Raw genomic sequence first — 23,106 nt, 5'->3', positions numbered from 1 at the left:
TTCCGCAGAGCGCTTCCCCTTACGGTTCTCCGCCGGCAGAGCTGCCACAGAGCTGCCACTCGGCGTGCTCGCCGCACAAGAGGTATCCCAGACCGCTTGCTCCTAAAAGAGCCGTTTCCCTCCCCAGACGGCGCCCCTCGAGGCGGGCAGCGCGCGGCAGCGGGCTCTGGGCAGGGAGCCGCTCACCTCGGGAGCCCTTCCTGCCGCGGCCGAGCCCGCCGGGGACGGAGAAGGCAGCACGGGGATGTGGGCCAAAGGCCGGGTCGCTGTCAGCTTTCGGAGCCAGCGCCGTCCTCCGGGGCAGCCTCAGCCCTGTGGTTAGCGAGGTCCCAGCCCAGCACCACACCTCCCACACGGGCACCGCTCGCTTGGGCCTCCGCGGGCACCCGAGGCTGGGCCCTCAGCTGCCTCAGCACCCAAAATGTGGGGCACGTCGGCTCGTTGGTCTAGGGGTATGATTCTCGCTTAGGGTGCGAGAGGTCCCGGGTTCAAATCCCGGACGAGCCCTGCTTTTTTAGGCCACCAAGGCCAACGGCATCGGGCTCGTGTCAGGAGGGAGCAGTGTGGCCAGCGGGGCCAGGGAGGTGCTCGTCCCCCTGGGCTCTGCTCCGGTGAGGCCGCACCTCGAGTGCCGGGTTCAGCTTTGGGCCCCTCGCTACCAGAAGGACATCGAGGCCCTGGAGCGTGTCCAGAGAAGGGCTCCGAAGCTGGGGAAGGGCCTGGGACACAAGTCCTGTGAGGGGCGGCTGAGGGGTGGGGAGCTGGGGGTCGGCCTCTGCTCACAATTAACCAGCTTCCAGCCCTGACAGCACGTGAGCACCGCAGCGAGTTCACCTCTCCCCTAGAAGCTAAATGCAGGCACGCAGCCGCTGAAGGCGGGGATGGGAAGCCACGGGAATGCTGCTCGTCCTTCTCCTCTGCCTTTCGCACAGCCGACAGCTCCGGCAGCCTGTTCCCCGGCCAGGCTGCGCGGTGTCGGAGCGAAAGGGCGCGGAGGTGAGGGGCAGAGGGGAAGTAAATAGCAAAAATCAAAGCAAAAAACTAGAGGTTTTCACATTGAAGGTGAAATCATCCGAGGGGTTACAGCAGTGGGATTTCTGTTCGGTGGTTGTGTTTGGAACGGACACTCAGGTAATGTGGGAAGGAGGAGACGGGGACTACTGAGATACTCCCCGAAATGCGGAGCGCTGTGCTCCGAGACCCATACCCAGCCCGGGCCACGATGCCTCTCAGCGCGCAGGGTGAGAAAAAGCCCTTGAAGAAGAACCAGTGAGCAAGGGAAGACCTCGGGAGGGGGATTTCTGCGTATCCAGCTGCTCGTAGGCTGCAAAAGGCACACCCAGCACCCGGGCAGAGCTCGCAGGGCTGTAAGGTTTTGTTCCTTCTCTCCCCAGAGCGGACGCGGAGCTGCGCTGGGAGGAATCCCGTACCGAAGGCCGAACCGTCCGAGGCCGGCGCTGGCCCCAGACGCTCTCTCGGAAGAAGAAGCCAAGAGAATCGCCCGCATCTTCTCTGCTCGGCTCTCCAAGAAAGAGTAGCGAGGGTGAGAGCCCGTCCGGAGCGGCTCCTGCCTGCTGTGGGCAAAGGCTGCGGCCTCCGGGGGGGAAGGAGAAGGCAGCAGTTGGGCTCAATCTCTGATATTTTGCCTAATTGGTATTAATTTAAAGGGAGGTGGAGCCTGGTGGTCAGCCAAGGGGAGCACAGAGGCTGCACCTTGCGAGGCCAGCGCCCAGGTGAGACTCAAGCCCCAGGCTAAGCAGCAGGGCGTCACCTGGCCTTCAGGTGCTCGGTTTCTGAGCTTTATTCCTGTGAAATTTCTCCGGTTACACCACCCCTCCCCTTTTATTTTTATTTTTTAACGAGCTGGGTGAAGCGTCCCATTTTGGGGCAGCTCCTCTTTTCTTGAACCAAAGGAGGGAGGACGTTAAAAATCGGCCGTCCTGGCGGGGAGCTGAGCGCCGCTGCCTCCCTGCCCGCGTGTGCTGGGGACGGGGAGAGGAGAGGAGCTTCCTCCCCGCCTCGTACACCCAAAAATCACTGCTGGGAAGCAGTTTGCTGATTCTCCGAGTGCGAGAGGAACGCGTGCGCCCGCGGTGCTTGTGTAAATACGGACCCAGGGTCCTGTGAAATAGCGGTGTGTGTACAGAAGGCTTTTACGGGAAATGTGGCACTTTTATAACGTAAATTATTTTTGTACGTGTTCGTCCGCTACCTTTTGGATAACGGCTTTGATGCAAACCAAGCTAAGTTATTTTTTTGTACCGCTCCCCGACCGCTGCTTGTGTTTCAATAAAATTATGATTTCTTCTCGTCCGGGGCGCGGTGCTCGGCTCCGCATGGGCAGGGCTTGGTCCCACAGCAGCCTCGGGGATGCCCCAGAAACGCGTCCTGGAGGCTGGGGGGCTGAGGGCGTGCGTGGAGGTCTCTGCTTTGAGAGGGAATCGAGCGTTGCTGCGTTGCCCAAGGCGGACGGTGGAGGCGAGCAAGCGCGAAGCCTTCCTGTCCCCGGAAAGAAGCTGCCTTTAGAACCCCGCTTTCGAGTCAGGATGGAGGGAGCCGAAGTTTCATCGTCCCTCTTTTGCTCCCTTCTCTGCGCTTTTGTTTTTCCTAAAGGCGAAATTCGCCACGAAGGTCTCTCTCCTTGTCCCTGCGGGGAGGTGAAACCGTTTCCAGGGCACGCTGAGCGTCAGCGCCGCCCGGGCAGGGAGGTGGAGGTGCCAGGCGTCCCCGTACCGCGCGTCCTCAGCTTCCCTTGCAAGAACAGGAGGGATGCGAGGGCTCCCTTCTCCCCTTGCCAATCCCGCTGGCAGCCCCAAAAAGCCCAGGGCGGGGTTGGGAGCTCCGTGCCAGCACGGCCTTGAGTTTTAAGACAGTAGGAGAGGGAAGGAAAGGGACACTTGTTGAGCTTTCACCCCATCCCCAGCCTCCAGCACTGTCCTGAGCTGCATCCTGAGCCTTTGCGCATCGCAGCCCTCGAAAGGACAGCGTGGGTTTCATTGCCTGAGCCCGGGTACGGCCACGGAGGGGTTTCGGATTTGGGGTTTACCTCAGCCGCCCGCCTGGCCCCTGCCCTGGGGTGGCTCCACGTGAGCGCAGGGGACACGTTGTAGGAAACCCCACTGGTAAACAAGCTCAGCGGCGAGCCCGGGGCCCTGACAGCTGCTCGGGATCGATGACAAACGCGCGGCCGGTGCCGGGGCCAAGAGGGTCCCTGCCCTGCCCCGTGCCGTGCTCCCCGGCCCCAGGGTCCCAGCCGGGCAGGAGCGTGTTCGGAGCGGGGGCTGAAATGAAGCAAACCCCTCGCGGCTGCCAGGTGGCCCCGCGTTCAGCAGCTCAAATGCCACCGGGGGACAGGGTTTTGCTGTCACCCGACGCCGGCGGCTGCTGGAACGTCCCCCCCCCAGGCGCTATATAAGGGGAGGGCCGAGGAGCTGGCTCGCAGGGCGCTGGCTGCGCGCAGTGGGTGTAAGGAGGCAGACGGGGACGCGGTGCCGGGTCCCCACGGTAAGGCCCTGTGGGATCCGGGGAGGGGGTGGGGGTCAGCGGGCTGAGCGAGGAGGCTCCGTGCCTCGGTTTCCCCGAGGACGCGTGCGAAGAAAGGGGGAAGGATTTGGCTTCTGAGCGTGTCCCAAGGCAGCCAGAGCCTCCCCGGCAAATCGTCACCTCCGTCCCCAAACGGGGAGCCTGGAGGAAGCCCCTCCCGACGCGGCACCCCGCTGCGAACCCTCCCGTTCCCTCGCAGCCCCTCCAGCCATGGTGGGCCTGAAGCCCCCCGAGGTGCCCCCGCCGGCAGCCGTGAAGTTCCTCAGCGCCGGGACGGCCGCCTGCATCGCCGACGTCTGCACCTTCCCCCTGGACACCGCCAAAGTGCGGCTGCAGGTACGGCCCCGAAAACCCCGCTGAAAGCTCCCCGCAGCGCTGGGAGCCCCCACGGGGGTGCGTTTCGGGAGGGGGGAGGCGGAGGGTAAGGCGACGCCGTCGGCACCCTGCAGATCCAGGGCGAGGTGCGGATCCCCCGGAGCCCCAGCACGGTGGAGTACCGGGGCGTTTTGGGCACGCTGAGCACCATGGTGCGCACCGAGGGGCCCCGCAGCCTCTACAGCGGGCTGGCGGCGGGGCTGCAGCGCCAGATGAGCTTCGCCTCCATCCGCATCGGGCTGTACGACTCGGTGAAGCAGCTCTACACCCCGAAGGGGGCTGAGAGTGAGTGCAACAGCGGCCGGGACCCTGCCCCGCGCGCAAGCCCCTTCCCTGCACCCACCCCATAGCGACGTGCGACCTCCCCGTGACGGGGCAGGGCCCACCCCGTGGTGCCCGACCCCCCCCCCCCACAACCCCTCCCAAATCTCACACCCCGGAGCCGTCCCCGCTTGCGGGCTCGCCGCGGGGTTCCCTGCTCGGCCGGGTCCCCAAAACGTGCGCGTCCTCCCGCAGGCACGGGGCTGGCGGCGCGGCTGCTGGCGGGCTGCACCACGGGGGCCGTGGCGGTGACGTGCGCCCAACCCACCGACGTGGTCAAGGTGCGCTTCCAGGCCCACGCGGCGCTGCCGGACAGCGCCCGGCGCTACAGCGGCACCGTGGACGCGTACCGCACCATCGCCAGGGAGGAGGGCGTCCGCGGGTTGTGGAGAGGTAGGGGCTGAGATGGGGATGGGAATCGGAGGATGGGTTTGGGTTGGAAGGGGCCCTAAAGCCCCCCCCCAGCCTGGCCTTGGGCACTGCCAGGGCTGAGGCACCCCCAGCTCCTCTGGGCAGCCTGGGCCAGGGCCTCGGCGCCCTCAGAGGGAAGAATTTCTTCCCAACGCCTCCCCGAAGCCTCCCCCCTGCCAGGCTCCAGCCGGTGCCCCTCGTCCTGTCCCCCCAGCCCTGACAAAGAGCCCCTCCCCAGCTTCCCTGCCTCCCCCTGCAGTGGGGACAGGGCTGGGACCCCCCACCCAGCTGGGACCCCCCCTCCCGCACAGGGACGCTGCCCAACATCGCCCGCAACGCCATCGTTAACTGCGGGGAGCTCGTCACCTACGACCTCCTCAAGGACGCGCTGCTGCGGGCGCAGCTGATGACAGGTGAGGTCGGTGCAGGGGGGACGCTGCCGGGCGCCGGCCCCATCCCCACGGCCCTCACCGGCCCCGGCTCTGCCCCCCCCCCCCCCCCCCCAGACAACGTCCCCTGCCACTTCGTGGCCGCCTTCGGGGCCGGTTTCTGCGCCACGGTGGTGGCGTCGCCGGTGGACGTGGTGAAGACGCGGTACATGAACGCCGGGCCCGGGCAGTACAGGAACGTGCTCAGCTGCCTCCTGGCCCTGCTGATGCAGGACGGCCTCGCCGGCCTCTACAAGGGGTGAGTTTGGGGTAAAAAAAGCGCAATATCACGGCGGGCACGGGCAGCGGCGTGGCTCAGCACCCCCCCGGGGCTGCCACCATCGGGACTCGAGGCAGGGCTTTGGGTCCCCGGGGACGTCGCCTCCAGCGCCGTTTTTTTTCCCCCGGTACAGTTTCATCCCCTCCTTCCTGCGGCTCGGCTCCTGGAACGTGGTGATGTTCATCTCCTACGAGCAGCTACAACGTGCGGCGGTGCTGGCCCGGCCGGCTCCCCCCTGAGCCCCTCCGGCCCCTCTCGCCAGCGCGGGCGAGGGGCAGGAGTAAATTACGTTAATTGCTGCGGCAGCAGGAGCGGGGAACGAGGCCGGACGCCCCCTCCCCGGCCCGATGGGGATGATGACGAGGACCAAGAGGGTCCCCAAGAGGGACCGGCGAGGCGGACGGAGGCGCTGCAGGCGGCCGTTTGCAGGGACGTGGGAGAAAAGGTTTCCGGAGAGGAGTTCAGAGGGGGATTAAAAGCACTTGTGGGGTTTCCAGCCCGGAGAGCATCGCTCCTGGCGGCAGCGGGAACAAGGCGAATGGAAGGGAGAGGTGTGGGCAGGCGGGACGGAGTTGAGGGATGGGGGAAAAACGCGGTGATTCCTGTGATTTCCTCACCCGTGCTTCAAATAAATCACCCCTACGGGATCTGAGCGCAGCGGGACTCGGGGTTCCTTCACCTTTTGGGGGGGGGAATCAGAGAATCGTTAAGGTTGGAAAAAGCCCTACGAGCTCACCTGGGCCCCCTACGACCGATGTCAGGACGGGAGGGGGTTCTCTGAAGGAATAACTGCCTCTGGGGGAGCACGTCCCCAAATAAAACCCAGGAGCGACCTTGTTCTGCCTGGCTGTGGGCGAGCCCGTGAGTGCAGCCAGCGTGTTCCCCAGAGGGTGGCTTCTGGGCTGTGAGGAGGGGGCTCCCCGAGTCCCCAAAAAGCTTTCTGCGATCTCTTAACTCCAGCCCCGCGCGGTGCCATCCGTGGGGGCTGCGCCGTCCCGTCCCGCTCCGCTTCCCCGCCAGCACCAGCCCCCAGCAGCCCGCGAGGGCAGAGCCCGGTGCTCCTGTTCCCCCCAAAACCCCCTCTGTGACCCCGCAGCAGCTGAGCTGGCAGCCGCCCCGTCACCACAAAGCCACGAGAAGCCCGGGTCCTGGTGGAAATCCCTCGTCCCCAGCGCTGGCGGCAGAGCTTTATTGGCTAGGAGAGCAGCGCGCTCTTCAGGAGCGTTTTCTTGTCGGGCGTGAGCTGCTTGGGGAAGCGGATGTCGAAGGAGATGAGCAGGTCGCCTCTGCGCCTGGGGTCCCCGGGCAGCGGCATCCCCTCGCCGGGCACCACCTTGCGGTACTTGGGGCTGCAAAGCAAAGGAAGGGCCGAGGAGCTCCCGGTCCCCCCAAAAAATCTGCCCTTGCAGCGCTGCCCCGCACGCCGCAGAGCCCCGGGTGCTTCTGAGCAAGTTGCTGAGGGCAGATTTGCTCCCCACCCCCAGCTTCCACCCCTGCCCCGTTCTCCCCTTTCGGCTTCACCCCCCCCCCCAACGTTACCAAACCTCAGAGGCCCCCAAAAGAGGCGAGGAGCTCCCCCGGGCCCAGCGCCCTGCGGGGAGGCTCCGAGGGCACTCACTCCACGATGTCGTTGACGGGGACGTTGAGCAGCCGCCCGTCCAGCGTCCTCACCTCCACCGCGCAGCCGACCAGCGCCTGCGGGACACAGCAGGGCCCCCGGGCTGCGTTTTTAAGCCCCCCTCCAAGGGACCCCTTTTATAAAACCGCGCGAGCAGCACGTGGCCTCGCAGCGCAGGAGCAGGCGGCAGCTCCTCGCCTCCCGGCTCCTCACCTTTCCCAGGGGGATGGTGGCCACGTAGGTGAGGTGGTCGCCGGCCCTTTTGAACCTCGGGTGGGGTTTCTCCTGGACAACGAAGGTGATGTCCGCTGGAATGACATTGGGACCCTAAAAGCAAAGGGAAAAAAAAAAAAGGGAACTGGAGATGTTAAAGCTTTGTACAGGGGAAGGTGACACGAGCGCCCGCCCCCTTCGGTGCTGCTGGCTGGGGAGAAAAGAAAGGGATTTTCTTCATTTAGGGGGGAAAAAAAATGTCTTTATCAAAGTCTCCTGCCGAGCCAAAGAAAACCAGCCTGGGTTTTGCAAAGGTGAGGCCAGACAGAACAACCACCACCCCTTTCAATTATTTTTACCCTAAGGAAAAAGTCAGACAGAAAGGAAAAATACAGACAGAAAGGGCTCTTTGTTTTATTATTATTTTTTTTGCTGTCTTCCTGAGCACAGCAGCACTCGTCTGCGCCGGAGGACTCTGTCGCTTCCCTGCAGCAGCGCACAGGGCACCAACGGGAAATCTGCGACGAGCGCGCGGCCCAAAACATCACCCCCGCGGCCGTCACCTGGTCTCCTTCCTTCTCGAAGGTGATCCTGGTGCCTTGCCTCCACCCCGGCTGCACGTCGATGGTCAGGATCTTGTCCCTGATGGCGCTCGTTCGGCCGTCTTGGTTCATCACCTGCGGGGCAGATGAGGGTGACGAAGAGCTCGGCAAGGCAGCAAGGGCTCCCCCTCCCTGGAATCAGCCCTTCCCGGGAGATTTCCGTCAGCTCTCGGGCTGAATTCCTCCCGGCGAGCCAGGGAAGGAGGCAGCCGGTTGGGATCCTGCCCGCATTTCTGGTTTTCGGGGTCCCGTGGTACGGGACCAGCCTCAAAGCTTCGGGTTCTGCCGCCGGAACGTCCCGCACCGCCAGGGGAACGCCCCAGCGCGAGCCCTTACCCTGCGGGAGATCTTGATCTTCTTGGTGCAGCCGTGGAAGAGATCCTCGAGGGAGAGGTGGAGATCCCGCACGATCGGGGGGTCTCGCTTCAGCGCGCCGCGGCCTCGCAGCCCCCCGAAGGGCACGACCGCCTCCGAGCCATCCTCAGCAAAGAATTCTGCGGGGGCGAGCGGAGGGAAATAGGACGCCAGGGGGGGTAACACGGGGCTCAGGGATGGCAACGCCGAATCCCAGGGTCAGTCGGTTCCCAGGAGAGGGGAGAATAAAAGCTCCCAGCAGGGGAGGCTGGTGTCCTCCAGGGGACTAAACCCCGCAGCATGGCCGGCCTCGGAGAGGCAAAACTCAAGAGGAAGCACCGAGGGAGGAAGAAGACGGAGGGGCAGAAGCAGAGCTCCTTGGGCGGCAACCCCGGGGCACACGCGGTGCGTTCGGGTAGCTGGGGAGGGAAACGTCCCCGCGAACCGCAACGTTTTGGGGCTGGCAGCGGCCTCGGAGCCACCCCAGGGCGGGCGCGGACCCCGCGGGGAGGCAGCAGAGCAGCCACGCACCCGCGAAGGGGTTGTCGCCGCCGAAGAACTCCTTGAAGACCTTGTCAGGGTTGTTGTGAAACACGTAGCCGGCCGCCCAGGCGTTCTCATCGCCGCACTCTAGGGGGATGCCGCCTTTGAGACCTTCTTCCCCGAACCTGTCGTAGATGCCTTTCTTCACAGCTAGAGGACGAGGAGATATTGAATATTATTATTTTTGTTTGCTGTAGAACTGGGAGAGCTCCTCCGGCTCGAGCCCTGCGCACTCACGGTCGCCGAGCACGTCGTAGGCTTCAGCCAGCTGCCTGAACCTCTCCCGCGCCCCGGGCTCGCGGCACTTCAGCGGGTGGCTCTTCAGGGCCAGCAGGCGGTAGCTGCGGGGCGGGAGGAGGAGGAGGAGGGAGATGATGGTGAGGAGGAGGAGGAGGAAGGTGGTGAGGAGGAAGATGACGGTGAGGAGGAGGATGAGGAGGAGGAGGAAGATGGCGAGAATGAAGATGATGATGGTGGGGAAGAGGAGGAGGAGGAGGGGGAGATGATGGTGATGAGGAAGATGATGAGGAAGATGATGGTGAGGAGGAAGATGGTGGTGAGGAGGAAGATGGTGGTGATAAGGAAGATGATGATGTTGAGGAAGATGATGGTGAGGAGGGGGGAGATGATGGTAATGAGGAAGGTGATGGTGATAAGGAAGATGATGATGTTGAGGAAGATGATGGTGAGGAGGAAAATGAGGAGGAGGAGGAAGATGATGGCGATAAGGAAGATGATGATGAGGAAGATGAAGGTGAGGAGGAAGATGTTGAGGAAGATGATGGTGAGGAGGAAGATGGTGAGGAGGAAGATGGTGAGGAGGAAGATGATGGTGTGAGGAAGAAGGTGATGAGGAAGATGATGGTGAGGAGGAAGATGATGAGGAAGATGATGATGGTGATGAGGAAGATGATGATGACGAGGAGGAGGAAGATGATGGTGAGGAAGATGAGGAGGAAGACAATGGTGAGGAGGAAGATGAGGAGCAGGAAGATGATGGTGATGAAGATGGTGAGGAGGAAGATGAGGAGGAGGAAGATGATGGTGAGGAAGATGAGGAGGAAGATGATGGTGATGAAGATGGTGAGGAGGAAGATGATGGTGAGGAGGAAGATGATGACGAAAAGAGCCCATCCCGGAGCCCCGCAGCCCCCCCACCCCCCCCCACCCCCCAGCCCCCGCCGGCTCCAGCCCCCCCAAGCCCCGCAGCCTCCCCCCCGAGCCCCCCCGGCCCCCCCCGGCCCCCCGGCCCCCCTCACGCCCGCTGGATGTCGGCGGCGGAGGCGCCGCGGCCCAGCCCCAGCACGGCGTAGTAGTCCTGCCCCATGGCGGCCCCGTTGCTAGGGGCGCGGCGCGGGGCACGCCGGGAGTTGTAGTTCTCGCCGCCCTGTGGCCGTCCGCCATCTTGTGCCCCTGTAACGGGCTTAGGATGGAAAAATGATTAAAAAACCTGCATTTTAAGCGGTCCCCAAATCAAACAGCCAGCTGTCCTTGCTCAACACGTGCAAGACATATTCTGCATATGGTCTCTAGGTATTGAGAAACCAACTGTGGTTGTTTCAGGGAGCCTCAAGCTTTACGGGGTTCAGTGTGAGATTTAATCGTGGCTCTGGGCCAACGGATAGAAACCCACGTTGTAGTCCCAAAACTGCGAAAAAACAAAGAAACCTTGACGTAAAGAGGGAGGCCTGTAGCTTGGGTATAGTCTTGTAGCTGAGAAAATAAGGAAACACAGAGACAGCTAGCCTTGAGCTAGCAGAAGCGAGGAAGATAAGGGATAAAAGGTAAAAAATAAGGAGAAAAACAGCTCCAGACTGATCTCTAGTAACCTTCTGCTCATTAGGGGTCATTAACATTTTAAAAATCACACCCGCCAAAATGCTGATGTGGGATTTGGTGTCATTTCCCCCTCCCCCCAGTCCTCTGTAATGTGCAAACTGAGCAGAGATAGTTAGGGGAGCTGGAATAGCTAATCCAAAGTAGCCCAAAACATAATTTTCACAAGTTTGCTGTGTCTAAATAACAGCGATTGAAGTCAGAGGTGTGCTTGCTTTGCAGAAGATCACTAAGCACCTGACTCTGCAGAATTACATATTTTATTAGTTAATTAAAAGACCTTCATGTGGATTCTGACTGTGCTTATTGGCATGGCGCACCAGGCACAAACCTACAGACAACATCTCAGGCAGTGCTTCATTTTTTTATTTTTATTTTTAAAGTTCTCATGAAAATGTTGTTCCCCACACACGTTACGAAAGCAGTTGCTTTATTTCAGTCCGTAACACAGTACAGTCATCGCAACCATCGCACCCAATCCCAGTTTAATCCCCCCCTCAGAAACAGCAGTTACCTACACAATAGTTTAAAAAAATGGAAAAAATTGCTGCAATGCCAAGAACCTAACACCTCAGAGACACTTACCAATGAAAAACAGAGTTGTGTTCTAACAGGTAGCCTCCTCCCACCAAAAAACTCTCTATTTACAGCCTGGTCATCACAACAGCCTCAGACACTTCTATTTACACATCTCACACACACTGTACAGGAAAATAAGCTTGGAACAGCTATTTCAGCACATCTCTCTGCTATTCTGTGATCACAACGCCTAGAGGTCAGAAAGCTGGTATCTCCTCACTATCCCGTCTCTGCAGCATGTATAAATCTGCTTCTCCCAAGAAGCCACCTGAAAGGAAAAAAAAAAGAGAGCAGTATTTGAGCACAGTATCCCTCAACGTGACAGTTAAACATAAAAGAAGAGATGGTCAGCACCCTGCAGCTCCTCCCAAGAAGAGCCTGGATGTCTAGAGAAGACACGTGGCACCTTAAACTTTCTCTCTCAAAACAGATCTCTTCCATCAATCACCAGTCACCACCATCTGGCAGGAAACGTTCCCATCTCCCCTTGGTACCTCACAACTCACTGAAGGACATTCACACATAGAGGAAAAAGTTTATTTCCCTCGGATTTACAGGCAGCCCAAATAACCCTCTCCTTCATCCTTAGAGCAGTCCTGACAACCAGCTCTGGCACTTGTTGACAGAAATCAGGTTTCCTTTTTGGACTTTTTGAAAAAAAAACAGAGGGAACAGCAGGTGACCATTTCCTGAAACAGCATTAGCAGGTTTGTAAGGACAGTTCGAGACTTCACTCGTCTCAGAGGTGAGCAGGCAAGTGCTCACATAAGGGGTCTTCTGGTAGATCTGAAGGGGAAAATGACTGGGTTTTGCCCACATACAAATTCTGCAGGTCAAGTTGCAGCCTCAGAGCGATGCTGCACATTAACCATGTCTTTCTAGGTCAGAGGACTGTGCAGCTAGGACAGTGTAAAATTAGGAGATAACTTCCACCAGTAACACAAGGTTCAGAGCCCAGGGAACCCAAGTCACGCTCCCTGATCTCTGCAAGCTCAGCAGAGCTTCTGGACACAGAACATCACAAGTACTTTCTGGGCTCACACTGCCAAGGAGCAGAAGACAGGCAGCACTATGCCACCAACTGTTGCTTTTACCCTGATAATCTTCCAAGCACAGATCAATTCCAGCTTCTTTACAGAAACACGGCTCTGTAAGATCTACTCCAACAACGAAGTTTTTCCGCTGCTTCAGTTTTACTCCTGCACAGCGGAGATAATGCTACCACGTACCGCAGAGAAACGCTGACGGGATTTGCTTATGCAAAATATTAAGATTATTCAGCTCGAAAAAAAAAAAAAACAAAGCTGAAAAGTCAACTGTGCGAAGGAACCCATTGCGTGGGCTGCCAACTCCTGAGATAAATCATAGAATCAAATAAATATCAAATAAATGCAGCTGCCTGCTACCTGACATCGCCTTCCCCAGCACCTTTTACCTTCGTCAACGTACCACGTTCCTTACCTTGTACACAGGGTCACAGTCAGCTTCGGTGAGGTCGATGACATAGTCGAGGTCTTGCTGGATGATAAAGCAGGTCCCGTCACCTGGTCAAGCAGAAGAGACACCAAGCAAGGAGGGTGCGTGGATTACTGACATAAGCCACGCTGTTCCTACAGCCAGGACTACAGGCTGAGCAGAAATGCCCAAGAAAATGGAGACACGCTGCGGGAGTGAGATGGGAAAAGGCTCTAATGGTTGAGAAGCACCTCGGATACCCAATTTTGGAGGAACACAAGAAAAAACAAAACAAAAAGGCAAGAAGCAAGCACATAATATAATTCCTACTGCATTCCCTTTGTGCCATGGAAACTGTCCTAGCAGCTCAGACGCCCAGCCAGTGCTCATTTATTAGGGCAACCCACCGAGAGCACGGAACTGCTCAATTCCATTACACAACCCGTACTGCCATGACACAGCACCCGAGTTACCTTGGCTGGCAACAAATCCATCCCGGTAGGGAAGCAGAGAAAGCACTGGCGCTCCTGATCTCTGGATGACCTGGATTGGAGCACTAGAAAGAGAAGCAGAAACAAAAATGACGGTCTGTAGTCAAGAACCCATTCCAGTGCGTCAGCACTGAACAAGGAATGTGAGCTAGCAATTAAAAGATACGTGAGCAGAATGTAAGACACGGGGACTTGATCAGAAGTTAGCGGTCTGCTGTCTGGATGCAGAGGAAAGACAGCACGGTTGTCCCACAGATGTTATCACAGAAGTGGGAATAAAAAGTGAGCTAGCAGGCAACCACCAGCAAGCCTCCCTGCAGGATTACAGACAAGGATTCTCCTTACCAAAACACATCCGTAAGCTCAGAGCTTACCCAGCATGAAAGAATCTTCAGACTTTTATGTGAGCCTCTCCACCCAAAAGCACCATCTGGATGCTTCCCACTTAGTGCTTGCTTTTGACACTGATTAAAAACTGACCTCAGCAGCTGTCTGCTGCCCTACGCCAGCATGAGGAGCAGACTAAAGGGGTAAAATCCTACACGCTTAGGTCTCGGTGGCAAAAAAAAAAAAAGGAAGGGGCTGTGCTTTTGGTGGGAGAGAAACTGCTGCTGGAAGTCTTATGGTAAATCTGCCTGTATGTACGCAGACACCAAGAAAAGGTTCTTCACTGAGAGGGTGGTCAGGCACTGGACCGGGCTCCCCGGGGAAGCGGTCGCAGCACCGAGCCTGCCGGAGTTCCAGGAGCGTTTGGACAACACTCAGAAGTACGGTTTGATTTTTGGGTGGTCCTGTGTGGAGCCAGGAGTTGGACTCCGTGATCCTCGTGGGTCCCTTCCAATTCAGGACGTTCTGGTGATTGACAAGAGAGCATCCCACCAGATCACTAACGCCAGACAAAAGCATCACCCTCGGCGCTCCCCAGGAGAAAGAGCCGTCCGCGAGGTGCTCACACGCTCACAGGGCCGTTTTCGGGGCTGTACCCACCCTTCAGACGAGGCGCTGTCTGCCAGCACCTGCGACCTGCCTCTCCTTCCCAGAGGAAAACAAGAATTTGCCATTTAAACACCCGCAGCCCCAGGCGGGCACTCACTTTGTGTTTCTCACGTCCAGCTGATAGATGTTCCCATCCTGAGTCCCTGCTAGGAAATAAGTACTCGAGAGGAACGTGCAGCAGTTGAACGCGTCGGATCCACCAAAGAGGAACACCTGCGGATGCAGGACGAGTGTCAGAGGCTCACGAACGGGGACAAGGCAGGCAAAGGACACAGAGGAATAGGAACTGATTGATTTAGGAGGTCAGCACGGTCGTTTCTGCGAGTCACGGCACGAACTGGCACACCCTGAGCTAGATTAACGACCCCAGGGCTCTGCTCCAAGATGCACGGGAGAAACGTGCCTCAGGACCGGTCCGGCCAAGCGGGCGACGCTGATGCCATCGGAGAATGCTCCTGGGTCCCCGCTGGAGAACAAACGCGCCGCGCACCGGCGGGCAGACCCACGCCGAGCTCAGATTTGTCTCCAGACACGCACGGAGCAGCGGGACCAGGTTGGCAGAGGCCATTCCCTTCTCACAGGGCCGCGGTCGATGCCGCGAGCTTTTACCAGCTGGGCCCGTGCCACACGCTCACCGAGGCTGGTCAGCGGAAGCGGCTCCACCCGATTTTCCCTCCCCACAAAGGCCAGAAGGAATGAAGTCTGCTACAGCAGGAGGTTCTGTCCTACTGCCCAGGAGAGCCCCGGTATCAGCAGCCGAGGCCTGCCAGCTGCCTTTCCCTCGCTGAGGAGGGAGCACGCGAGTAATTCTTGTTCCTCAATATCCCCCCAACACACACACACCCCAAACCTAGCCAGCAGGAAGGAGGGAAAGGATCCTTTTATCGCTCTGGGGTTCGGCCTCTCCTCCAAGGAATAACTACGGAGGAGGACACCGCAACGTGGGACCCCAGAAGAAACAGCAAGCTTCCCTCCGCCTCCGGGCAGCCACTTCGCATGCCGCACACCAAACACGAGCCGCGTTACCACCAAGCCCGGCTTAGTTTTAGCCTGGTTCTGTCCTTCAGCTGCCAAACCGAGGAGCAGCTGCGGCAGAAACCAAGGGGCTGGGGCCCCGGAGATGGATTTGTAAGAGCAGCTTTGCGTCTCAGAGCGCTCGCTGCGGGTGGCAACAGCCCCACGCGCACACCACAGCCCTGCGCGGACCTCCTCCTCCTCCTGCAGGCGGGGTATTTCGAAGGGCACTGCCGCGGCTCGGGCTCCTTACCGGCTGCCTGCTCTGCAGTCCCACCCCTTGAAGCTTCTTGTCTTCTCGTGCCAGCAGCAGGATCTTCCCTTCCGTCCCGATCTCCCGCTCGCCTGACAAGAGGGGAACGGTTAAGCCCAGCAACACATCCCCGCAGGGAGACACGAGGGCAACAGAGCCTGACAGCTGCGCTCGCCCCTGCTGAACCCGCAGGAACGTTCCTGCTAAAACGGCCTCCAAGACACCAGAAGCAGCAAGGTGGGCCAGTCATCGAAAAGCCCCCAGCCCTGATCACTCAAGTTGCTTGATAAGGCTTAATTCCTCCCCAGGGTCGGAGCGAGCTACTCTCACGACCCTCGCGAGGGCGCGCGGCAGCACGCCATGCCCTCGGAATTGTACCTGCGACACCAGGCCAAAAAAAAACCCCAAAAACTAAGAGGAATAAAGATCGACTTCAGAGAAAGCTCCTCACTGGGAGTTTTTTCCGGGGCGCCCAGGTTCACCGAGTTGTCAGCAGCGCCCACGGCGATGCCGTTGACGGGGGAGCCGCAGTCAGCCACGACAGCCAGGCAGGCGGACTGCCCGCAGTCCCAGAGCCGGGCGGTGCCGTCTCTAGAGCAGGAGAGGACGTTTCTTCCCCGATCCACGATGGCGGTGTCCAAAATACCTGCACCGGAGGAGAGACCAACGGTCATAGGCGGCACAGAAGGCAGACGGAGGCCGAAGAACATCTCACTTCCGAAGGCAGCCACGCGCACTCGACGGCGAGCCCCGAGGCGCTGCTCCCAGGGCGCCAGCAGCAGCGCAGCGGGGGCACGGAGGCTGCAGGCAGGCAAATTGCGGGGGGGCGAAACGTGGGGGCACGGAGCCACGGCCTCTGGAAAGAGGTACGCGGAGGGCAGCAGCTCCCGGAAGACTACACGGAGCAGGAGCCCTGCACAAGGGGGAGTTATCGTCAGCGAGACGATCGGCAGCGCCTCAGGACTGAGCTGATACTGCAGCGGCTGCCAAGTTCCTACCTCCAGAGCCATCCTCTCCCTTGGAAAAGAAAAAAAAAGAGTCTGGGCCAACGCTCTTAAGATGTTGCCAGCTCTGGATAACCTCAGAAGCTGCACGGGGCAAGCGGCAGCACCAGGGGAGCAGCCTCAGCGGACGCTCGCGTCCCCCAACCACTCGAATTCTCTGCAGGCTGTCGGGTTTGGGCCCGGAAGGTGACCCCGCGCTTCTGCGGAGGGGAACAGTCAGACAGTTCGGTTCAACCAGCACTTCCCCTCCAGGAGCAAACGTTCGACATCGCGGGCTCGAAGGGCGAGACGAGCCCAAAAAAAGTCAGCGGAGCAACGGCAGCAGTTCGGGCTGGGGTTGTGAACAAAAAAAATGTCGGTGCCAGAGGCACCAGGAGCCAGCCAGGGTTGTTCTGACCGCAGCCGCCGCCCTGCCCCGTCGCGTTTCGCTTACGGGCCGTTTGTAGTTCGGATCCGCGCAATTAAATCCCAAAAAACAAGGGCCGGCTCAGCGCAGAGCAAGCTCAAGTCCATCGGGTTTTCGGCAGGCAGCCACCGAGCGCCCCGTGAGACGACAGCAGCACGAGCAGAGCCGCGTTATCTGCTCAAGGAGGAGGGAACTCGGGCAGGGTTTGGGGCACCTGACGCTGCGTCCGAAGCTCCCTCGGGCTTGCTCGTGAAGCGTTCGGGTTTGCAAACAGGATTAAACAGCTCAAGCGTTGCGGGTAAACCCGCAGCGCTTCCGAATGAAGGGTCCTGGCAACCAAACCCTTTCAGAGATTGTGTCAGGCTCTGGCCAGGAACCTGCTCTCAGGAGCCTTTCTGGTAGCTCCTTTCCCATCCCCTGCAGTCCTTCGCTGCCCCCTGAGCGGAGGGAACAGCGCTCGACTCGCCACAGGAAGCGACCTGGGTATCCTTCACGCAGGAACACCAGGAACGTAAGAAATTTGCTCTCATTTTCGGCAGCGAGATCGCCGAGGGGGGGCAGAGCTGAACATCTGCCACCAGCGCAGGGGCGAACGAGCTTATCCCAGCCCTTCCTAAGGAGCGAGAGCAGCTGCCAGGGTGAGGTAACCGCCTGCCCGAGCTCTGCACGCCCCCAACGAGCTGCTGCGCGCTCCTGTGGGCAGGGGAAAAAAAAAAAAGAAGAGGCTCTGGAGTAACTGGATGTAAGCACGGCGATCTGGGAGCGAGCAGGAGGCAGTCCCAGCGCAGCACAGGCAGCAAGGCCACTGAATGCAGCTCAGGGCTCTGGAGAGGCAGAAACGCCCCGGAAGAACAGCGTGCCCTCCGCCTCCGGCAGGCTAACGGGCTGCGTCCTCCCCCTCTGCGCCTTAATCCGCGAAGGAAAACGCAGGTCGCTGAGAGGGGCGGCTTCAGCTGGCTCACGCAGCGACCGCCGAGCTTTTCGTTCACACCCCGGGGGTTTAAAAAAACAAAAAAAAAGCTCCTCGGGACGCCCGCGCGGCACAGAGCGCGGCAGGCCGGCGGCCGAAGCCCTCCCTCAGCCGCACGGCGCCCCGAAGGCCGAGCCCCCCCCGTACCTCCTTTGTGACCTTTGAAGGTTACGACGCAGCTGGCGTCTTCCGCCGACCAGATCTTTAGCTGGGCGTCCATTCCCCCGCTGAGAACCACGAGGCCCGAAGGGAAAAACCTGCAACAATTCACATCATACACATGGCCTTCCAAAAGTCTCTGGAAAAACAAAGAGCTCCGTGCTAGTTCCGTCGTCGTCGTCGTCGCCCTTCCGCCAAGCGGTTCCCGAGCCGCGACGCCGGAAAACTCGGGTCACACGCGGGGCTGAAGCTCAAATCCTCTGGTTGCGGGCAGGCAAAAAAAAAAAAAAGGCAGCAGGCATGCTTCGAGCCTCGCGCTGCCGCTTGGGCAGCGAGGGGCAGCACGTTTCTCTGTAATAACGCCTTAAAACGCCTTCAGCCTCTGCCCAGCAGCTGCAAGAAACGCCCGAGCAGAAGGCAGCTAGCCGCGACGCGGTTAATCCGTCAGGGGGCAAGAGTTTTCTCTCCCTCTCTCTTCGTTTCAGAGGGAATTCGGTGCTCGTACCGGGCGGGCGAGGAGCTGGCAGTTACCGCCAGCACCCCGGCCGTAAATCCCAAGCACCCTCTCTCATTTTTCACCCCGGGGGCTCTCCCCCGGCCTGCTGGGCTTCAGTTCTTTTTGGGGGAGGCATGACAGAAAACCTCCGAGACGTCAAATTTCCATGAGCTCGTCAATCAAAACCCGAAGTCTTTTCCGGCCCCAGAACGCGGTGGGGGAACGGCCTGACCAAAGCCATGCCTGAACGATTTCGGCAACATCTCAGACAAGGTTTAAGCACCAAAGCCACCCGCTCTTACTCTTATTTCTCCATTCGCAGCCTGCCAGATTTTCATGGTCCCGTCCGTGCTGGCAGACACGCCGAGCCCTCCGCCGCTGGAAATGTCAAGGCAGGTAACCTGCAGGAGGGCGAAACAACAAATAGCGGCTTCAGAGGATTCTGTACCCAAGTATCTCTACTCAAAAGCATTTTGCTGGACTCTTCACAACACAGAAAGTTTCCTTACATACATTTTCAGCCTGGTAACAGCCTCCTAACATTTAACACCCTTCAGCAAGGACGCACAGGCTCTCCCCCCTCAAACCCTCAACGCGTTTTCTGAGATTTTTAACTAAGGCTTCCTTTAGGAAATCAAAACCCGAGCGGATCCTGAGCACCAGGACAGCGTGAAAAGAAGCCCCCCCCGATTTATCTGTTGCCACAGCTCGCTGCGCTCCGCCTTCGGGAGCGAGCCGCTGCTCCGGGCCGAGCTGCAGCCAGCGCCCAAATGAATTGGGTGACCGGGACCCGGCACAAAACCCCGCGGATTTCTTGGAATCGCCACAAATTTGACAAAGAAATTGTTGTTCTCTGCCCGTCTCTCTGCAGAGATCCGCAAAGCGGGGAGGGAAAAGGAACGCCGAGTCAGGAGCCCGCAGAGAGAGCGGATGCGCCGGAGGTTTGCCCCAGGTGAAGCAGGAATCCCGATCTTTCTGGCAACTCCTGTAGGCAGCTGAGAAATAAGCTCGAGATATTACAAGTGCCCCGACCCCTGAGCCTACAGATATTCTCGCGGACGTTGAGGAAGCCAAAGTCTTCTGAAACGCTGAGCGAGAACTGACTGCTCGCGCAGGCGGGCCGGCTCCTCGGAGGGTCGGACTCGCCGCGGGATTAACAGCGCCCCGCCGCAGGATTAACATCGCCCCGCCGCAGGATTAACATCGCCCCGCTGCGGGATTAACAGCCGCCTGCTCTGCCGGGCCACCTGACTCCTTCGGGAGGCAGACGTCGAGCTGCCACACCTGCCGAAGGATCGCCTTCCCCACACCACGCAACGTTTACCGCTGCCGATTAAGAAAGGCAGGGGTTTTTTTTTTTCGGATACGGGTAAAAGGACGCAAGGCGACGGGCATTCTGCACCCTACAAGTGAGATAATTTCCAGTACGGGCTGCGGCGACGCTGAAGGGGTCGGCTAAGCGCCTGCTGAAATTGTTAGAACGAGGTTAGGGGCAGGGGGAGCACCGGCACCGCACCCTGTAAAAAAAAAAAACCCGCAGAACCATCACGGCTCCGCAGAGGAACGGCTGCCGGGCCTCGCGAGATCCCGAAGGCTGCCGGATCCACGCTTCGTCACCTTCAGAAGCTCCCCAGTGAGTGCGCTCGCGCTTTTGGGGTTCGAACGACCTACTGCGGCGGCCGAAGTCAGGGGCAGAAGTGAGGAGCGCTGAGCCACCACGGGCAATCGCCCCGATTAGCGAGGGGGCTTTGCTGAGGGAGGCGATCGATACTCAACTTAAAAAAAAGCGGGGTTTGAGAACTAAAACTACTCAAAAAAAAGCTTCAAACCGGAGTTGGAAGCACGAGGCAACGGCTCAGCCGTTACAGGAGCCGCTAGGCACGCTCACTTGCAGCTCGTTACCGTTTTCTTGACCCGACCCGTGGCAATTTGCTCCCTCTCAAGCAAAAAGCAGCCTGCGGAGGACGTTTAAGCAGGAAGGAAACCCCCCCCCGCCGCCGTTTAATGCGTCCGCGAGCTTCCCGGAGGGCTACGGACGTGCAGGAGCGCTCGGAACAGGAGGCGGCAGGTAAACGGGACGAGTTTTAATCTCGGCTTTAAGCACGCCAGCTTGAAGCTCAGCCGCCTTGCAGAGGGGAGAGGTACAGCTGTACACACCTCGGTGTACGTCGCCGCTGAGCTTCGTTACCGCGCAGCCCGCCTTTCCAGAGCTTTCTGCCGGGTTTAGCGCAACGATTCGCTCGGTAAACCACGGGGCAGCTGGGCTGCAACGGCCCCGGAAGCCTTCGGGGGACTCCCTTTAGCCCAGCTCGCTTTTCCTGGGGGCCTTTTCCGCCTCGGCAAACGCAGAGCGCTCCCCAGTGGGGCCGAGCTACGCCTACTCCGTGAAAAAAAAATTAAGTTTTCGGTCTGAACTGGCCGTTCCGCGGCACCGCTCAGCGAGGAGCTGCACCTGGTGTATGCCCACATTGAGCGAGGTGCAACGAAAAAGACGATTTAAAAGAAAATGATTTAAAAATGATTAAAAAAATGATTTATGAAATGATTAAAAAATGATTTAAAAGAAGATTTACTTCTTTTATTAAAAAAAGCGCCAAGTTCGTGCCCTGTTTTGTTTTTTTCAAGCGTGCAAGCTGGGCTTTTCTACTCCTTAAATTCTACTGTTTAAATTCTCGACCATTAACAGACGATTTTATGCAACGTTCGAGCCCTGAGCGCTCCACTGACCCTGCGAGCAGGAGCTCAACGCGGTCGTGTGGCAAACGTCACAACTTCGTTAGACGAGAGCAGGCAGGCCCTACAAACCGGGGATGGCTTTGACCAGGGACGAAGAGCTCGGCGCCCGGAGCCTCTTGGTTTTGCCTCTTTTACTGAAACGCGCTCGTTTCTGTGATTATTCTCACGGGTCGCCCTGCGATTACTGAAACGCGAAGAAGAAATGCAAGAAAACGCTTCAAAAAAAAAAGGGAGTTAACTGCGAGTGCTGCAAGAGCCACGCCTGGTGCCTGCGGCGACGGGCAGCCCCTCGGACCCCTCGACAATTAATCCCTACTCCATCCCCTCGCAGGAACGCGCTAAAATATACTTCAGCGCTCACCTCGAGACTTTAATAGGATATCGGTATTTTTTTTCCTAGGAAATACAGGGAAATCGGGATTCTCGTGGCTTGAAATCGCTTGGGATTCTCTTAAAAAAAGATTTTTAGTCCCAGCCCAAAGCCAGCCCTCGCTACCGGTCGCGTTTGAAGGTCTGGCTTCTTACAAGTTCGATCCTTCAAAGCTTCCAATATCCTAGAACCACGCGCATCGTGAGTAGCTAGAAGAATAAACGGGTTCGTTTTGGAAATCCACGCGAGCGTCTAAAGGATCTCGGACTTTTTTTTTGGGAAATTGAACCCCGATTACGTGTCTGAGGCCCGGGAGGTTTTATCAGCCGTTTAAAGCCGCCGCCGGGTTCCCCGCTCGAGGGGGGCACTCACACTTTTCTGGTGGATCCTGGAGAAGGTCGCGAAGGGCGCCAGGAACTTCGTGGACGCGTTTTCGTGAGGGCAGGAAACGAGAATGCTTTTCTGCGGGGGGGAGAAGAGGAGAGGGGGAAAAACACGAGCTGTTAGTGCTGTTGGAACGCTGCTGAGCGGAGCGGCTCCAAACCAGTCGCCGCCTGCTGCTGGGGAGGCCCCGAGCAGCTCGGGATCCCCCCGGAACCCTCAGGTGACAGGTTTTGGCCGTCCCCCCCCTCGCCGCCCCCCCCAGCCCCGGCACCTTGGTGACTTCCCCGACCACGAAGCCCTCGGAGGCGGCGATGTCGGGGACGCCCTCGGCGCTGAGCCCGCGGCGGGTCAGGCTGCCGTACAGCGTCGGCTTCCCTGCGGGGACAGCGGCCCTCAGCTCCAACCACCCCCCCCGCCGCCCCCCCCAGCCCACAGGGGCAACCCCACACATCCCCAGCCCACGAGGACCCCCCCCCTCCAACCCCCCTGCCTTTAAAGACCCCCCCAAGCCTTCCAGCACCCCCCCCAAGCCTTTAAAGCTCTCCCCCCCCCCAAGACTCCTGCCCCCAGTCTTTAAAGATCCCCCCCAGGGCCCCCCAAGCCTTTCAGGACACCCCCCAGGACCCCACTGGGCCTTCCAGGCCCCCCAAAACCTTTAAGGGATGCCCCCAAGATTCCTCCCCTCAAGCCTTTAAGACACTCTCCCACCCCCCCAGCCTCCAAGGACCCCCCCCAGGCCCTCTCCCCAAGCCTTTCAGGACATCCCCTAAGGCCCCCCCAAGCCTTTAAGGACCCCCTCCAGCCCCCCCCCCCCCCCTTTAAGGGCCCCTCCTCCACCCCCCCAATCTTTCAGGACCCCCCCCCCCAAGCCTTTAAGGACACCCCCCAGGGCCCCTCCTCGCCTACAAAGACCCCCCCCAAAAGCCTTCAAATAACACCCCAGCCCCTCCCCAACCTACAAAGACCCCAGCCCCCCCTCAGCGCTCACCCGGGCTCCTGCAGCTCAGCCAGGCCTCGCCCTCGTCCCTCCTGCGGACAAAAAGCAGCGGGTTTGAGCCGGGGGCCGGTCCCTGAGGGGAAGGGGCCGGAAGGGGGGGGAAGGAGCCGGGGCCGGGCCCGGCGCCCACCTCAGGGCCCGGCTCCAGTCGCTCTGGATGCGCAGCGCGGCCGCCATCTTGGCGAGGCGCCCTCCTCCTTCCCGTCAGCCCCCGCGCGGCGGAAGCGGGGCTGCGCCGTCCAATCAGCGCGCGCCCCTCCCCTCCCCCGCGG

The 23,106-nt window shown here is 59.5% G+C and overlaps 4 protein-coding genes across 8 annotated transcripts in view; 2 read left to right on the top strand and 2 right to left on the bottom strand.

Moving 5' to 3' along the window:
• C2CD3 (C2 domain containing 3 centriole elongation regulator) overlaps window positions 1-2,313 on the top strand; it is a 59,730-nt gene extending 57,417 nt beyond the window's left edge. For all 3 annotated transcript variants that reach the window (XM_080559422.1, XM_080559423.1, XM_080559421.1), the window contains exon 32: window positions 1,395-2,313. In XM_080559422.1, the coding sequence (XP_080415548.1) occupies window positions 1,395-1,538 (144 nt within the window). In that variant the 3' untranslated portion in view covers window positions 1,539-2,313. The remainder of the gene's footprint in view (window positions 1-1,394) is intronic.
• A 146-nt stretch (window positions 2,314-2,459) lies between these two features.
• Window positions 2,460-5,958, top strand: LOC308179487 (putative mitochondrial transporter UCP3). The gene is made up of 6 exons (XM_080559724.1): window positions 2,460-3,879; window positions 3,993-4,203; window positions 4,435-4,632; window positions 4,962-5,063; window positions 5,157-5,337; window positions 5,492-5,958. The coding sequence occupies exons 1-6, from the start codon at window positions 3,754-3,756 to the stop codon at window positions 5,595-5,597; spliced, it is 924 nt and encodes a 307-aa protein (XP_080415850.1). The 5' UTR covers window positions 2,460-3,753; the 3' UTR covers window positions 5,598-5,958.
• Window positions 5,959-6,141: 183 nt separating this feature from the next.
• On the bottom strand, window positions 6,142-10,064 carry DNAJB13 (DnaJ heat shock protein family (Hsp40) member B13). 2 transcript variants are annotated; one of them, XM_080559668.1, is made up of 8 exons: window positions 9,948-10,063; window positions 8,926-9,029; window positions 8,677-8,838; window positions 8,128-8,285; window positions 7,753-7,866; window positions 7,190-7,303; window positions 6,977-7,053; window positions 6,505-6,707 (listed from the first exon to the last, which is right to left on the bottom strand). In XM_080559668.1, exons 1-8 carry the CDS (start codon window positions 10,013-10,015, stop codon window positions 6,554-6,556), a joined length of 951 nt encoding a protein of 316 aa, XP_080415794.1. In that variant the 5' UTR covers window positions 10,016-10,063; the 3' UTR covers window positions 6,505-6,553. The 2 variants fall into 2 exon arrangements, with proteins under 2 accessions (XP_080415793.1, XP_080415794.1); XM_080559667.1 differs by lacking the exon at window positions 6,977-7,053 and having other exon boundaries at window positions 6,142-6,707; window positions 9,948-10,064.
• Window positions 10,065-10,869: 805 nt separating this feature from the next.
• On the bottom strand, window positions 10,870-23,075 carry PAAF1 (proteasomal ATPase associated factor 1). Of its 2 annotated transcripts, XM_080559644.1 has the most exons (12): window positions 22,965-23,075; window positions 22,826-22,866; window positions 22,109-22,212; window positions 21,826-21,915; window positions 18,650-18,748; window positions 17,840-17,990; window positions 15,764-15,958; window positions 15,313-15,404; window positions 14,143-14,258; window positions 13,032-13,114; window positions 12,565-12,647; window positions 10,870-11,371 (listed from the first exon to the last, which is right to left on the bottom strand). In XM_080559644.1, exons 1-12 carry the CDS (start codon window positions 23,009-23,011, stop codon window positions 11,294-11,296), a joined length of 1,179 nt encoding a protein of 392 aa, XP_080415770.1. In that variant the 5' UTR covers window positions 23,012-23,075; the 3' UTR covers window positions 10,870-11,293. The 2 variants fall into 2 exon arrangements, with proteins under 2 accessions (XP_080415770.1, XP_080415769.1); XM_080559643.1 differs by lacking the exon at window positions 22,826-22,866 and having other exon boundaries at window positions 22,109-22,234; window positions 22,943-23,042.
• Between the last annotated feature and the right edge of the window lie 31 nt (window positions 23,076-23,106).

Source organism: Anser brachyrhynchus, assembly GCF_964034855.1.
Source record: "Anser brachyrhynchus genome assembly, chromosome: 1".
In the NCBI taxonomy this organism is placed as follows: Eukaryota; Metazoa; Chordata; class Aves; order Anseriformes; family Anatidae; genus Anser; species Anser brachyrhynchus.
The sequence above is the reverse complement of the archived record's forward strand: the minus strand, read 5'-3'. Positions and strand labels throughout refer to the sequence as shown.